This window comes from Lytechinus variegatus, chromosome 1 (genome assembly GCF_018143015.1).
Source record: "Lytechinus variegatus isolate NC3 chromosome 1, Lvar_3.0, whole genome shotgun sequence".
Classification (NCBI taxonomy): Eukaryota; Metazoa; Echinodermata; class Echinoidea; order Temnopleuroida; family Toxopneustidae; genus Lytechinus; species Lytechinus variegatus.
In genome coordinates, this window is record NC_054740.1 from 16,689,767 (window position 1) to 16,705,916 (window position 16,150).

Consider the following 16,150-nt stretch of genomic DNA (forward strand, 5'->3'; position numbering starts at 1 on the left):
TTTGTTGTGCATTTGTTGCCGCTATTGTTGCTGCTGTTGCTGTTGCTGATATTGATCCTGAGGTGCGAAGCGGCCCAACATGTTGATGCACTTTGTCAGGAAATTACTAAGGAATGCTGGTGTATTGGGCTGGCTGCAGTACTGCTCTGTGCGTAACCTCAGCTCATGGAATATTTGTCTGTAAATAAAGAGAACTCTATATAAAGGACTGCCGAGCAAGTAATGATAAATTGCACAAGTGATTACATCACATATTTTAAACAAGGCAGGAATTTTAACAGTCAACTCTAAAACCTAGCAAAATTGGTATAAATGTTACATGGGATGGAGTATGTCTGCTCTCTTGGAACGTAAATGTTAATGCTAGAGCGCCCTCAATTGCTTTCAGCAGCTTTGCTTTATTAAAGCAGTTGTAAAATCCTGAACAAAAACCAAAGGTTTATGGAATTCTATTTCTGTATCATCACTGCACGATACATGAGAATATGGGATTGTTTCGTAAAGCTTGGTAACTTGAATGGAACTTAGTTTTTGATAGTCTGATGAGCCTTTTGCCACCATAATTACAATAATAACAGCGAAGTTACAATAATTGGTTATGAAACAGGGATAAATCTATAACAGGCAAAAGTGAGAACAAAGTCAATAACATGTTAAAGATATGCAAAAACTTATACATGTATACCTTTGATCTAAATATGCATTTAACCAAATTTTCTTTTGTATTCCTTTGTGCAAGGTATTTAAACGATCCTGATTACCTATCCCAGTCAGTTATATGTTAACGACCAAGGAGTATTAATAGGTGTTTTTAAAGTCAAACCCAGTTCAGTCTTGTGCAGGTTTCCCGACTATCCTATAAACTAGGCAGGGCCCCATTGCATAAAAGTTATTATGGTAACTTTGATGCAATGGGGCCCAGGGGAGGCAGCTACTTCTTTGCAGTTATAGTAGGTCAATGATGGGTCTGGTGTGGTGAGACTTCAGTTTGTGCAAAGCAACCACCGCCTAATACCCTCTTGTCTTGCTTTAGTAATTTTCTTTATTATCTGTATAAAAAACTGCCTCGGAACATTTGTTGATAAAAAGAAAACAACATAGGTAAGACAGTAGGGTACAGGCAGTAGTAGACACTGTAATCTTACCACATCAGATGTTCAAATATTGTAAATATAAAGAGAATAACTGCATGCGCAATATCCTCCCTATGACTTTTTACACACCATGCTGCTGTGCTAGATATGTTGTTGAGCATTACAGTTAATATTGGTCATTTTACTCACTTGCAGTATGGATTCCTTCTTGATGCATAGCGGAATGTCAGGAATCTAAAGTACATGAATGGTGCTATCAGACTCATACGACCACTGCGATAGAAGAGAAAAATATAGAAATTCACGCCCTTAGAAACAACTTCTTTATCTCCCTATCCAAAGGAATACAGGACTTACACACTTACATACTTACTTAAATTCCATAGCAGAAAAGGTGAAATTCTATGACTTTACATATCATTTATTCTATTCAGAGACATGTGAAAAACTTGATCATAAATAGAACATCACAAATGTCAGAGATTCTGGCCTGAATAGATGTAAATTTGATTTAATTATAGCATGATTAATCACAGGCACACAATTACGAATTAAAGTTCATTTGAAAGAAATCTTGAATGAATACTTTTCATGACTTTCCAGGATACCTTGACAATTTCCTGAATCTTTACTCCTGACATAGCATTTTCACATACAGTACATCAACTTTCAAAAACTCACCAGAACCACATGAACCTTGAATGACTGCCATGTCAGGCAATGTTAAACTTTCAGGCCAAAACAATCTTCAATCTATTTCATGTTAAACATTTTAAAGTCAAGTACAAATGCAGTCTTGAGGTAATTGAAAACCTAGTGTTAAATTGAGTACACCTACTTCACCATGCACTTGGGTTGTTTTGGAGCAATTGATTTTCACCTGGGGGCCACTGCAGAAAAGATTGCAATTAAATGCAATTCAAAAAATCAAAGCAAGCCCCAAATCCTTGCTATTGATTGGTGAAAACAAAATTACATTTGATTTCTAGAGCTGCAATTTGATAACAATGCTTTCTGCAACAGGTCCCAGACATTTAAAATATCTTGATTAGTCCGTTATTGATAACAATTTTTATGAAACCGAGCAAAGCTGTCCCTACTTACGTGGCCATCATAAAGATAAGAACAGGCATGATGAGTATTTCATCCAGGGCTATGAAGCGAAGGATGTCAACCTGATGTGAGATGATTTTATCGACCAATCTACGCAACAATGGCATGCTGTTTGGTCCAGCGATCTAGAAAAGAAAGAAATTAACAAAGTATATTGTACCATTCATGTTCATGTATACTAGAGGTGCAAATGCTACAGTTTAAATCTGGTCGTCATGATAGAGTTTTGGTTAAAAGTAGTCGCAGCAAACAATTATTACATGAGAAAGTCTGTCAAGGTTAATTGTCACAATATTGTAATATACCTAGATCTGATACATTAATACTTATCTTTGTGAAATCATGAAATCTTAGCTCAAAACCAATAATGCTGATGATCACGAACACAGAAAAGCACATGTGGGACAGTGTATTAATATTGCGTGGAAATATCCCCAACATTTGATGGAATTCCATGATTATTTTGCTAATTTGTCAGTAGACCCATTTGGCATATATTTTTTATTCATACATACAAACACTTGGGTGGCAATTTCATTGGAACTCAATTTCAGATCATTACAACTCGTATTCATCTTTAATTTAATGAATTGTGGTTCAAAGAACTTGTTTACAACACAATGATTTTAAGCAAGCTGTGCGACAGTTGCTGGATGGACATTGTCACAAACTTTAACCGTGCACACTAGCACATTACTTTTTGTATCATTGAATGTGTACAAGTTAAGAAAATTATGCACACCCCTAAAATGTAATATCATATACTCATTAAATTTTTCATTTCACCCTCACAATTATATTTTGTGCAGGCTTATACAGAGCGTATCAAAATAACAGGACAGTTTTGAAAAGTCTATAAAAAATTTGTTTCAAATTATTATATCTATATTTTGATGTTAATAGATGCTCTAAGATCTTATTTTTGAAATGCCATTTAAAAAAATAATTTTTGTTCATGCTTGGGCGAACACGGAACGTTTTTGTTGGGGGTTCAAAAAGAGGCTTGTGCCAAAATGGCAGAAATGAGAAATTTGATGATTAGACATTTGGCTAATCAGCAGACTTCCTCTTAATCTTTTCATTATCTTTGCCATAATTTTCGAATTATGCTGTCAAATTGCACTTACAAATCTATTTACCTGAATTATATATTTTTATTTAAACTTCTTTTACCATTGAATTTTCCTTCATAAGAAAAGAAGAGACTTTTTGTCAACCCAAGTAAGAAGATTTGCATTATTAATTAGGAGAATTTGAATTATCTAAATCCTTTTATTATGTGAAACAAATTATGTTATGGTACCTATAAAAGACATGAATACTTTTTTCAAGGGGTTATTGAATCCTTCACCAAGTTTAATTATGTGCTTGACAGGACAAACAGGAAAGGATTCTTGTCTTTCAATGGCAATGGTGTATTGAGTCAATTTTGAAGGAGCAAGATATGGCAGATCAGCTAAAATGTCTTAAAATTTTTTGAAGCGAGCAAACAAAAATTTCCACTTTTTTATTAAAATTTTGACATAATATTCAGAAAATGATATCATATTTCACTTTCTATGATTTCTGTTATTTTCCTTTCCACTTTTTTCCTTGGTCATATTTTTTATGGGGGGGGAGCACGCCGAGCCCCCATCCAGCAGTATTCCACTGTTCAAAGACACCATAACCTTTGTAGCACACAATGAAAGGATTTGAAAAAAACACGCTGTCCCATACTTTGGTTTTTAAAAACATGTTCTTGCCTTAGGAAGGAATATTCAAAGCTAAAATAGAATATATTAAAAAGGAACAACAACAGAACTATTCAAGCAAATAAGTAGATTTGGAAAATCAATTTTGACTGCATAATTCGAAAATTAGGGCAAAGATAATGAAAAGGTTAAGAGGAAGTCTGCTGATTAGCAAGAAGTCCGACCATCATAATTACCATTTTATGCCATTTTGGCGCAAGCCTCCTTTTTACCCCAGACAAAAACATTCCGTGTTTGTTCAAGCATGAACGAAACTAAATTATTTTAATAGCATTTGAAGGATAAGACTCCAGAGCACGTATTGACACCAAAATATAGAGATCATAATTTGAAACAAAATTTTTTATAGACTTTTCAAATCTGTCCCGTTTTTTTTATACGCACTGTATAGCATTAAAACAAAGTTTATAAGATGATTCAGAAATTTCTCAATGATTTTCAAATTTGTACTCCTAAAAGTAGCAGAGGAGAATTGGAAAAGAAATCATTGTACATTATCTAACATATGGTAATCCATCAATAAACAGAATAAAGCTTGCCAATATTTAAAAAGGAAAAAGCAAGCACCACTACTTACATTGGCAAGTTTCTTGGTGAAGCTAGATGCATGCAAGAGAGCAAACAAGAATACTGGTGTCAGCACAACTGAATACAAAAGTTTAAGGATAGCAACTAAATCCATTTCATTTTCCAAGTCTTTAGGTAATAGACAATGGTATCTCATATTCAAAGGTTTTCACTTTTCACAACGGCCACATGTAGCCAAATTTGACAGAAGAGTTTGCTCAGCTAATTGATACATATCATTATCCCACTTTTCAAAAAAAAGGCTCCAAATATTTTTCCCTTGGCAAAAGTTATAAGATGAAATGATAGTAAATCTACATCAACATTTGTCTCTCTTTATCTAGACCTGTATAATAAATGGGTATCTGGAATGAAGGAATTACCTGAATGCTCAAGCACCTGTGAAGGGTAACTAAAGCTGGGGCAATGGTATGCAGCACTAAGAATCATTATATTTATAGATACATAAATGTTGTATATTAACATTATCATAACTATTATTGTTATATTTCAATGCATAATTTGAATTGAAACAAACATGGAGCCAAGCACTATAAAGGATACATGTAAGAGGGTAGCTGTTGATGAAGATAAGTGAGTATAGGAGATTGTGGCAGCTATCCTCCAGGAGTAGCTGTCCTAGGTACATCCTGTTGAATTGTAGAGGTGGCATACGCTGATGAAGCCTTAGGGCACTGGTCAAACCATTCAGGATCAGTGCTCGCTGGTAGCAGCTTAGGCTAGCTGCATGTCTGTGGATGGAAATGCATAGAATATATCGGGTTATGACTTACATAAGAAAAATCATTTACTGAATATAAATGCTATAGTGATTCAGTTATAAAAGTATTGAGTGGATATTTGACAATCGGATGTATGCTTACATGTAAATTCACAAAAAAAAACGATTCAAGTATTAACAAGCTAAATCATTGCTTCAAATAATATCATAATATAATGACAATCAAAGCACAGATTAAAAAGGCAATAAAATCTGATTTACTAAGAATTCTTTAATATATCAATATGCCACAATTATCACTGAGAACATCTACTCAATACCAGAATAAATCCCTGTTTCCTTTATCATCAACAGCAAACTGGACCGTATAGTATGCCCAGAAGAAAATTAGCTTTGTACTTTAAAAAGTTATCCAAGAAAGTCCACCACTGCTAATACTACAAAATTCTGAAATTTGGTATTTGATTGACCAACAGATAAAATTAATATTCAAAGTATTTTATCGTTGTCATAACGCCTATACACTTTCTATGAATCCCTGACAATCTTACCCAAGAAGAGGGAATACATAGAGGATACTGCACACAACTGTAGCAAGACGGGATGCCCAAAGGGCTGCATCTACTTTGAATTCAGTAAGGTAAGCCTGGTAGAGAAAGAAACATAAAATGTACATGTATTTGTATTACAATCCTTAACACATAATTCAAAAATAGGTAAACACTAGACATGTTTATAATGTAAATATTACTTCAACACTAATTTGATTATCTAGCTGCAGCAACACTATGGTTAGACATAAAATACCTTTTTTAAATGTGCATTACATACATGCACAACAAGTTTAAAACTTTGTCAAAGAATTTGATTGGTACTCTGATTTTTGTTGCCTTGCGTCAAAAGAGAAGTTGCTTGACACTAAAAACCATGTAATGCCTTATATCCCAATACACTTTAATAAAAAAAATGTTGCTGAGCTTTTTTTCTAACTCACCACCACCTTCCCAAATCCTGACTGTCCACCTGTGGTCCCATTAGTGCTACTGTTATTGCCTGATGCATTACTGCTTGAGGATGAACTGGGTGGAGTATTTCCTGGAGCATCATCGTTCACTTCTTCTATAGTTGGCATGATTGTATTAGATGCTCAAACAATCTGAAAACGCGACAAGATATATAATTACAGACAATACAGAGCACCTATTTTTATGCAGTTCTTTGAAATCAGATTTATTAAAAATGTTTTCAATAATCATATACCAACTGCCTACATAATAATTTGTTATCATTTTCATTGACACAAATGCAAGTGACTTCAGATGAATATCAAGTGATGAGGAAAATGTCCAACTGTTCATCAGTCTGATGTTCATGTTCTTATTAGGAACAGGCAAATGCATCCTCAAACTACCCTCTACAACATGGATAGAAGCGGAGAAGACCTTCCTCAGCCTCCTTACAAATAACAACAAAGAAAACAGACACAGTGATGCCCTTATCGTTGTCTTGTCATTGACTTGAGCAAACCATAATTTAGCCATTGGGATTTTTTTGCAGCAACTGCATGAACATCAAATTCATCAAGGATGGTTCATCCTGATGATGGGTAGGAGCTATCCAGGATCACGTTGTTGAATTTCATACCACATCATAAGGAATTTGTTAAATACTGATGAATGCAATTTCCAGACATAAAATCTGACAAGTAGATTTATTCTGTGTAACTTATACCTTGGTCAAATTTGCTCTACGACGAGTCGTAAACAGTAATTTGAATATGTTTTTGTACCAACGGCTGTTTTTGACTCGCCGTACGGCCGCCATAGAGCAAATGTGATTAAGGTATTACATGTACACAAATAGGATAATCGGCTCAGCACATCCTTACTCAACCCTTCCACTTGCATTTATATTTAGGAGTGCAGGAAGGACAACAAATTATTTAGGATGATGATAATGAAAAAGAATACTGATGTCAGGAAAAGGCAGGAGAAATATATCACATTCACAGGCTTTGAAAAAAATTTTGGTGGTCAATTTCAGATACAATTTTCTTTGTTTACATTTGTTCAAAAGGGATTACATTGACAACAAATAATAAGCACATTCCATATAAAAATTACTCTTTTCAGTCACCATCTACTTATAAAATTCATTATGTTTTTGTTTCATAGCATTTTAGTCATTCACAAACAAAACAAAAAGGCTTTCTATCATAGTGAGACAAAATCTTGGTAGGTAAATAGCTGTTATTTATTGATCTCCAATAAAAGAGTCAGAATGGTTACATATAGCTCACTGAGATTATCTTTATTATTATTGCTGTGCACCTCTAATGTAAAGATTGCATCATGGCAGCAAAGTACTAGGTATGGCAGCACGCAAATCGCGTGATATGCGTGCTGTCGCCAAGTGAAAGACAATGAAATCAAGATGGCGACGTAAACACGGTGGCAAGTTTTCCCATCTTTTCATAACATTTTTCTTGTTTTTTTTAATGAATTCTTGTTTAAAGATGAAATCAATATCGTAGAAATGTAGGAAATGAAGTTGTATCCCATGTTAGGTACGTGACAATCCGCACTTCCGCAGATTATTTCCTTGCACTGCGCTATCGTTCGGCCTCTTGTTCAAGTGCACAGTGCATGTCTCTGCTAAAATCGCTGTAGCAGTGCTATTTTTAGACCGTAAATCATGAATGGGGTATCGATCAAGAGATCGGGAATCCCACTTGATATCGCTTATTTTTTTCCGTACGATGAACAAGGACTGAGATATGACCATCAAAAGATTGGAGACGGATTCGATGCCTTGAATTTAAAAAAAGGAAGGTATGTATAGTTTCGAATGTTATATATCTACCTAGAATATTTATTTAATTACCTGCATATGAAATATCTAAGTGATTTGATTACCAAAACAATTTTTTAGCTCCGAAACTTGCTGTATGCACCAAGCAAAAATTGGCTGCATGACCATGCGCGCATTATACTGGGAGCTCCCTGGGTTACCCTTGTCACAGCCTGTCTCTCAGCAGTCGAGCTGCCCAATGCGGTTGGCTGGGTGATGGCAGTGGTCGATAGTGAGTCGTTTATGCTGGATTGAACTAGATCTTGAATTGTTTACTCTATATTGAGCCGTTTTCGTAAATTTCTTTCATTATACCGTAGATTGTTATATCAATATTGATTTTAATACATAAATTTTGTTGCAAAAACATTCTTTCCTCCCAAGGTTACAGAGTCAAGATGATTGATTGTTCAATCATGTTTCATCATTTAGAAACTGGATTCTTCAGTTTTTGAAGTGGAATATCAATGTTGACTTTTTAAATTAAAATGCAAAATCTATAGTGTTTTTTTTTTTTTTTTGCAGAAAAAAAAAATATTTTGAAACTTTTCAATCATATTTCACTATTTTGAGACTGGATTTGCTTTTGAAAGGGGAATATCAGAAATGTTGACTTTTTAGTTAAAAAGCAAAAATGTTTATTTTTTTTCATATTTGTTTATTTAAAAAAATATTTTTTAGTTCCTTTTTAAAATGTTTGTATTGTTTATTTTTTCAATTTTTTTGGTCATGTTTCATTATTTGGAGACTGGATTTGCTTTTGAAGGAAGAATATCTTAAATAATGATTTTTTTAAATTAAAAGGCACGAACTTTAAGTTGTTTATTTTTTGGGGTAATATTTTTTACACTCTGTTAAGAACATACATGAAAACTCAGAGGAAAGAATATTTCATTTCCAGATGAGTCTAAGTCCTGTATTTATTGTTCTTTTTTTATTATTGTTATTTTTACTTTTTTTATGTACTTTTTTTGTGTTTTAAACTGGAAAATGGGGACAAAATTGGTGTTTAGTGTTTTTTTTTAGCTTTGATGTCTGTTTGGTTGTTGCTTAGAGCTTTGTTATCTTTTTTCCTGGTTGTTTTTTGTTTTGCTTTGAAAGAAATAGTCCACTCTTTTCTTTTGGCTTCAACTAATAATTTGAATTTATTGATTTTTCTTTAAAAAAGAGAGCTCAAACAGGGCCTTTGTAATACAATGTATGTATACAAATCTAAGAAATACATTGAAAATGATAATAATGGTAATAGCGGACGCCGCCGTGAACTTTGAAATGTCGTATTACCGACGGAGCTCACTGCGCTACTCTCTTACCCTCTTTATGCTAGACATCTTCTCTTCAACCTTGTGGTGATAGCAGACCCCGCCGTGAACTTTTAAAAGTCGTACTATCGACCCCATCGACGGAGCTCATTGCGCTACTCTCTTACATCGTTTATGACGATATACATCTTCTCAACCTCAATGATATATTTGTCTTTGCAACTTCGTCGGGAGATGCTTCTTTTATATTTCTTCTTAGATATCAAAAGTTCATTTCTCAAGATAGTAATAAATTGATTTGAAAACGCTAGCTACCAAAACGTTTTAATAACTTATTTCAAATCATCGTGTGTGCTTGCGTCTTCTACTACATTTTAATTGCACTTGCGACTAAGATGATGCGTCATACGAGATCAAGAGATCATTCCAATAATTCTAAATCGCTATCACCTAAAAATACTTACAGATGTCCCGCCGATCGTTCATTAACCCACTTGTTCACTGCTACCAACCTGCCTGTGGGGAATCTACAGGTAGGACTATGGTATGCCAATGTTGTACAGAGCACACACTTTAAAAAATCATTAAAATATCACTTTTGTGACCAAAATTACTAATTTCCATACAGTTGCAATTTATTTTTCATTAGTAACTTGGGAATAATTTTTGTATGCAGCAGAGCGCTCAAAAACTTGAATTTTGGGCATATTTTTGTGTACGCCCTCTATTGGTGGAAAGTAATATGGCAAGAAAATTTTCATTTTTTTATCTCTATTTTTAATTAAGAAAAAAATGATTTAAAGAACCATATTTAAATAAGAGCCAAGTTGTATGAATAATAGGTGTAATGAAAACTGTCAGTGTAAAAAAATCAAGCATTTGCCCCAAAGGAAAAAAAAGCCAAACATTGCCACCCTTATTTGGCCACACATAGAGATATAACTGAGAACAAGGTTATATCATAACCTTGTTCATTGAATGAGTGCATTAACCTGTGATCTATGAGAAATATTTTCATTTTATTTTCCTTTGCGCCTTTGCTCAGAAGATGCGTCTTTTGTTTATCTTTCTAATAAAAATCACTGTTTATTTTAAAGCAATAACACCTCAAAACCCCTTTAAAACATGTTCCAAACGATTGCGCATGTTGGCGACTTTCATTCCAATGCATTTGTCTTTGTGACTTTGTCAGGAAGATGCGCGCGACAGCGAACAAAATTTTGATGAATTCCTTTGTTTTTAAACATTGCCGATTCGATTTTCCATTCGAATTCGATTTTAGAAGCTTAACTGCCGATCCGATTTTCGATCTTATTTTTGATCCGATTTACAAAACACAACATTACAATGAGCGCACACACACAAGAGAGATGACAAATTTCTCGATATGGCCTAGTATTGACTGTAAAAATAATATAAATTGTGGTACCATGATACATGAATGTGCGTTATGTAGTAACATAATTCGAATAAAAAGCCACGCGTTCGTGCCGAATTCTTTCAAATGAAAAATATTTTGTGCATCACACCACATCGATATGAGCATGTGGGACAATAATAAAGAATCGTGACAACGAATTTGGTACGCGTTTGGAAAAAAAACTATAACGAGAGTGCAAGGAACACAAAATAGAACAAATATACGTTTTAATTCAAATAGAATATATACTGAATATCCAGAAAACTATTGAATTAAACTTACCTCCGAAAATTATGTTTAATTCACGATGGTGACAGACAAGTTCACGTTTTCAGTCAGAAAAAAATGATAAACCTCTCAATCCTCTTAACGGTGAAGACAAAGTAGCAAACAAACAAGCAAAATTTTTTAAAAATACAAGTAGACTCTAAAGTTTTAACATTTTCTAGCCCGATATTGATTGATACTTGATTGTTGGGAAGTATAATAATAACTTTCTATCGAATGCTCTTTCTCCTCTTTCTTAATCTATCTCTGTGTTTCTCTCTGTTTTTTCTGCCTACTCCAGCTTATTCTCTCCTTAATTTCTTTATAATTAAAGTTGTTAATAATAATGATTTTTTTGGTTCACATACAAATACACAAAATGAAATAATTCTTTTCTGGTAGTTTGGAACAAGACCATATAATTGCCAGGGATAATTGCATACTTGAAAGTTGTATGTGATACATTAGCAGTGGAATACAGATGGGGGGGGGGGGCTTGGGGCACTTGTCCCGACCACGGCCCCCACCACCTAAAAAATTATCATGACTGAGAACAAAAAAGAGGAAAGGAGAGATACAATATTATTTTCTGAATATGTCAAAGATACTACAAAATTGCATACTTGTAAAACAAAATGTCAATATTTTTGCTCACACTCTCAATATGTAATACATCATATCAAGACAGGCGAGAGCAAAGTCCAGATTGGACCTTGTTTGGAAGTGCCCTTTCCCAAATGCTTACATAGAGGGCACATGTCTCCCTATACTTGTTGGGGAGTCAAGATGAGTAGATTGGCGCTGATTAGAGATAGGGAGACATGTGCCCTCTGTTAGCATTTGGGAAAGGGCACTTCCAAACAACAAGGTCCAATCTGGACTAGCAGGGAGAGAGAGAGAGAGGAGAAAGCGGGGGGGGGGGTATAATTATAAAATAGCTAGGAATGCATATTTTTGTTATAAGCACTCCAGCTAGTCATGTTAGGCCCATGCTCATGTGTCACGTTGGGAATTTTTTTTTCTGCCCCAAAGCCAAAGGATGCTTTTATTTTTTGATGATATATCTAGATCAATTTGCGTGCGAGGGGCCGAGCCCAATCCCTTTTTAAAGTGGATATCTAATGATTTTTTGCTAAATTTATCTTTTAATTTGACACAGACATAGGTGGATGAAAAGGCAGCATTGAGATGCAATCCCACATCCCTATTTTTTCTTCAGTTGTTCTATAATGGAAAAAGGCACAGGCTGTGCCCCTAAGGCCTCCCTAAACCCATCTATGTTTGTGCTGAATTAAAATATATTTGAAATGTTGACTGAAAAATGGGGGGATGGGTGGCACATGCCCCCCCCCCACGAGGTCTAGCTCCCCTGAATTTACAGATGCCTGAATAAAGCATGGAATTAAATTCTATTTCCTTGGTAAGAAGGGGAGATGGGCGGGGGATTATGCCCTGAATGCTGTAGCTAGGGCGGGGAATTGAACTTTGTTTACTTTTATTTCTTACATTCAACATATGAAATGAAATATTCAATTATAAACTAAGAAGAAAAAAGGGGCAAAACAGATACAGGGGCTTCGGAGCCCTCGACCCCCCCTCCTCCTCCTTGATCTGCGTATGTATGTGGTGAATTGGAATATTCAACTGAACAAATAAATAAAACAAGTATTATAGGGAAAGTTTTTCTACCCATTAAAGAAATCATAGTTTATAGTATACAATGTATTTATAGTCAATGATCTCCTGGTCTGTTTAAGCTGTACACATCAGATGGTAAATTAATCTATTGGAATGAGTCTACCAGCTGTCCCCCCCCCCCTCTTTCTTCTATCCATTTTGCAGGTTCCACTCTTCATTTGCCCCCCCCCCTCCACTCACACACAGCTTTTCACATACATGTATATCGCAATATATTAGCTCCTCCCCCTACAGAATTTTGACAATTTTTTTTACAGATTTTTTTTGCAAAAATGTAATGGCAGTGACCTTTCATTTTTGTTTCCACCTCGTCAGAAATTTCATCCTGAAAAGGTTTTACAGGAACACCACCGTGACTGAATGTGTTGGGCACATATTTGGTTCCATGTGTATTTAAGGGGTGATTCCTAGTTCAGTGTTACAGGTACTGGATTTGAAAGCACAATTAAGATTTTTTTCCCCAACACCTAACACCTAAATGAAGTATACAACAAGGCAAAACAATTTTTTGTCTTGCCCACTTATGAAAATAACCAGAAATATCATGATTTGCGAGGGCACGGAAGAGAATTATATCGAAACTTCATTGTGAAATGACTGGGATGGAATAACACTTGTCATAAGAGCCTTGCACGTAAACTTTAATGTTGACCTGAAATTACCTTTGCCCTTACCATGTGAGCTCCGACTGCAGCATAACATGCAGGTCGCCAAGTACATCTACCATCCAAGTTTTGTTGAAAAGTAACTTATGGTTGCGGAGTTAGGTGTCATAAGAGAGTCTTGCATGTAAACTTTAAAGTTGACCTGAAAATGACCTTTGACCTAACCATGTGACCTCAGACTGCAGCATAACATGAACGTCCCCCAAGTCCATCTACTATCCAAGTTTGGTTGAAAAGTGACTTACGGTTGCAGAGTTGGGTGTCATAAGAGTCTTGCATGTAAACTTTAATGTTGACCTGAAATGACCTTTGACCTTACCATGTGACCTCTGACTGCAGCATAACATGCACGTACCCCAAGTCTATCTAACATCCAAGTTTGGTTGAAAAGTGACTTACGGTTGCGGAGTTAGGTGTCATAAGAGAGTCTTGCATGTAAACTTTAACGTTGACCTGAAAACGACCTTTGACCTTACCATGTGACCTCCGACTGCATCATAACATGCAGGTTCCCCACGTCATCTACCATCCAAGTTTGGTTGAAAAGTGACTTACGGTTGTGGAGTTAGGTGTCATAAGAGAGTCTTGCATGTAAACTTTAATGTTGACCTGAAATGACCTTACCATGTGACCTCTGACTGCAGCATAACATGCACGTACCCCAAGTCTATCTAACATCCAAGTTTGGTTGAAAAGTGACTTACGGTTGCGGAGTTAGGTGTCATAAGAGAGTCTTGCATGTAAACTTTAACGTTGACCTGAAAATGACCTTTGACCTTACCATGTGACCTCCGACTGCAGTATATCATGCAGGTTCCCCACGTCCATCTACCATCCAAGTTTGGTTGAAAAGCGACTTACGGTTGTGGAGTTAGGTGTCATAAGAGAGTCTTGCATGTAAACTTTAATGTTGACCTGAAATGACCTTTGACCTTACCATGTGACCTCCAACTGCAGCATAACATGAACGTCCCCCAAGTCCATCTACTATCCAAGTTTGGTTGAAAAGTGACTTACGGTTGCAGAGTTGGGTGTCATAAGAGAGTCTTGCATGTAAATTTTAATGTTGACCTGAAATGACCTTTGACCTTACCATGTGACCTCTGACTGCAGCATAACATGCACGTACCCCAAGTCTATCTAACATCCATGTTTGGTTGAAAAGTGACTTACGGTTGCGGAGTTAGGTGTCATAAGAGAGTCTTGCATGTAAACTTTAACGTTGACCTGAAAATGACCTTTGACCTTACCATGTGACCTCCGACTGCAGTATATCATGCAGGTTCCCCACGTCCATCTACCATCCAAGTTTGGTTGAAAAGCGACTTACGGTTGTGGAGTTAGGTGTCATAAGAGAGTCTTGCATATAAACTTTAACGTTGACCTGAAAATGACCTTTGACCTTACCATGTGACCTTTGGCCTAACCATGTAACCTCAGACTGCAGCATAACATGCAGGTCCCCTAAGTCCATCTACCATCCAAGTTTGGTTGAAAAGTGACTAACAGTTGTGGAGTTATGTGTCATTACAGGTTTGTGACGGACGGACGACATTTGGATCCATAAGTCTCGCCTTCACCTCTGGTGGGCGAGACAAAAACGATTCATATGACATTCTTGACTCATATTGAAACTGGTAGAAGAACCAGCTTCACGTTAGATTTTGAGCGGTGCTAATTCAAAATCGACCAGACACTAACATCAAAAGATCATCCTAACACCAAAAGGTTATCCCAACATCAAAAGGTTAACATTGGACTTAAAATCACCTGATGAGTTATCTTGAAAAGTATACCAGTAAATTATACTTTGAATGTCAAACTAAATGTAAAAAAGCCATAAAAACCAGGAAGTATTAAGTATATAATTATATCTTTTAATCAGTATATAAAGATCACAGAATAATTATATCACAGTGATTCCTGACTTCACTAAATGGTAAGCTTCGGAGACCAAGAGAAATATGCAATATTCTACAAACATCCTGAATTAGGCTAATCTACAGTACTGTTAACTCTTTTGGTTAGCGTTTTAAACAAAAATAAAAGCCAGTGATGATTCTTCTAAATTTTACAAGCTTTACAATCAGATAGTCATCAAGATTCAATATAGCACATAATAGCCACAGCACCAAGTGATGTTGGTGAAAAAATGAAAATTCTAATCCAATGTGCCATGCTGTTATATTATCATACCATGCATAACATTAGCATAAATACATGAACTTGTATAATAAGCCTCTACATGACTGGGCTAAAACTGTTTTTTGTTGCTAATTTTTTTTGGTATAATTGTACTGATGCCATTATCAGAGACAAGATGTACATGTATATCAGACCAGTATCAAATTTAAGAGGAATTTTTGCATCACAGAATTACTAATAAAAACATCAATGTTGTTTTGTTTGAAATTCATGTTTACGCCAGAGGATATCAATGTATTAAAGGAAACCAAAACCCAAGAAGACAATCAATCTCATTGGAAAGAGTAAAATGAAAGGAACAATTTAAAAAAAAAGTTTCATCAAAATCGGTTATGAAATAAGCAAGTTATGGACGATTAAAAAGTCTTGTTGTACTTACTATGTGGATCCCCAAGTTGTCCACAAAATCAGCCATTTTGAAGCACGTTTGCAAATTTGAGGATGCTCATAGAAAGTACAACAAGAGTTTTCAAACTCCCATAACTTGCTTATTTCATAACCGATTTTGATCAA

General features: G+C 35.4%; 1 protein-coding gene across 1 annotated transcript; it reads right to left on the minus strand.

Annotated features, from left to right (window-relative positions):
- Positions 1-11,194, minus strand: LOC121407369 (transmembrane protein 33-like). The gene is made up of 8 exons (XM_041598419.1): positions 11,085-11,194; positions 6,265-6,426; positions 5,822-5,916; positions 5,093-5,280; positions 4,539-4,606; positions 2,199-2,332; positions 1,284-1,367; positions 1-178 (listed from the first exon to the last, which is right to left on the minus strand). Exons 2-8 carry the CDS (start codon positions 6,400-6,402, stop codon positions 22-24), a joined length of 864 nt encoding a protein of 287 aa, XP_041454353.1. The 5' UTR covers positions 6,403-6,426; positions 11,085-11,194; the 3' UTR covers positions 1-21.
- Between the last annotated feature and the right edge of the window lie 4,956 nt (positions 11,195-16,150).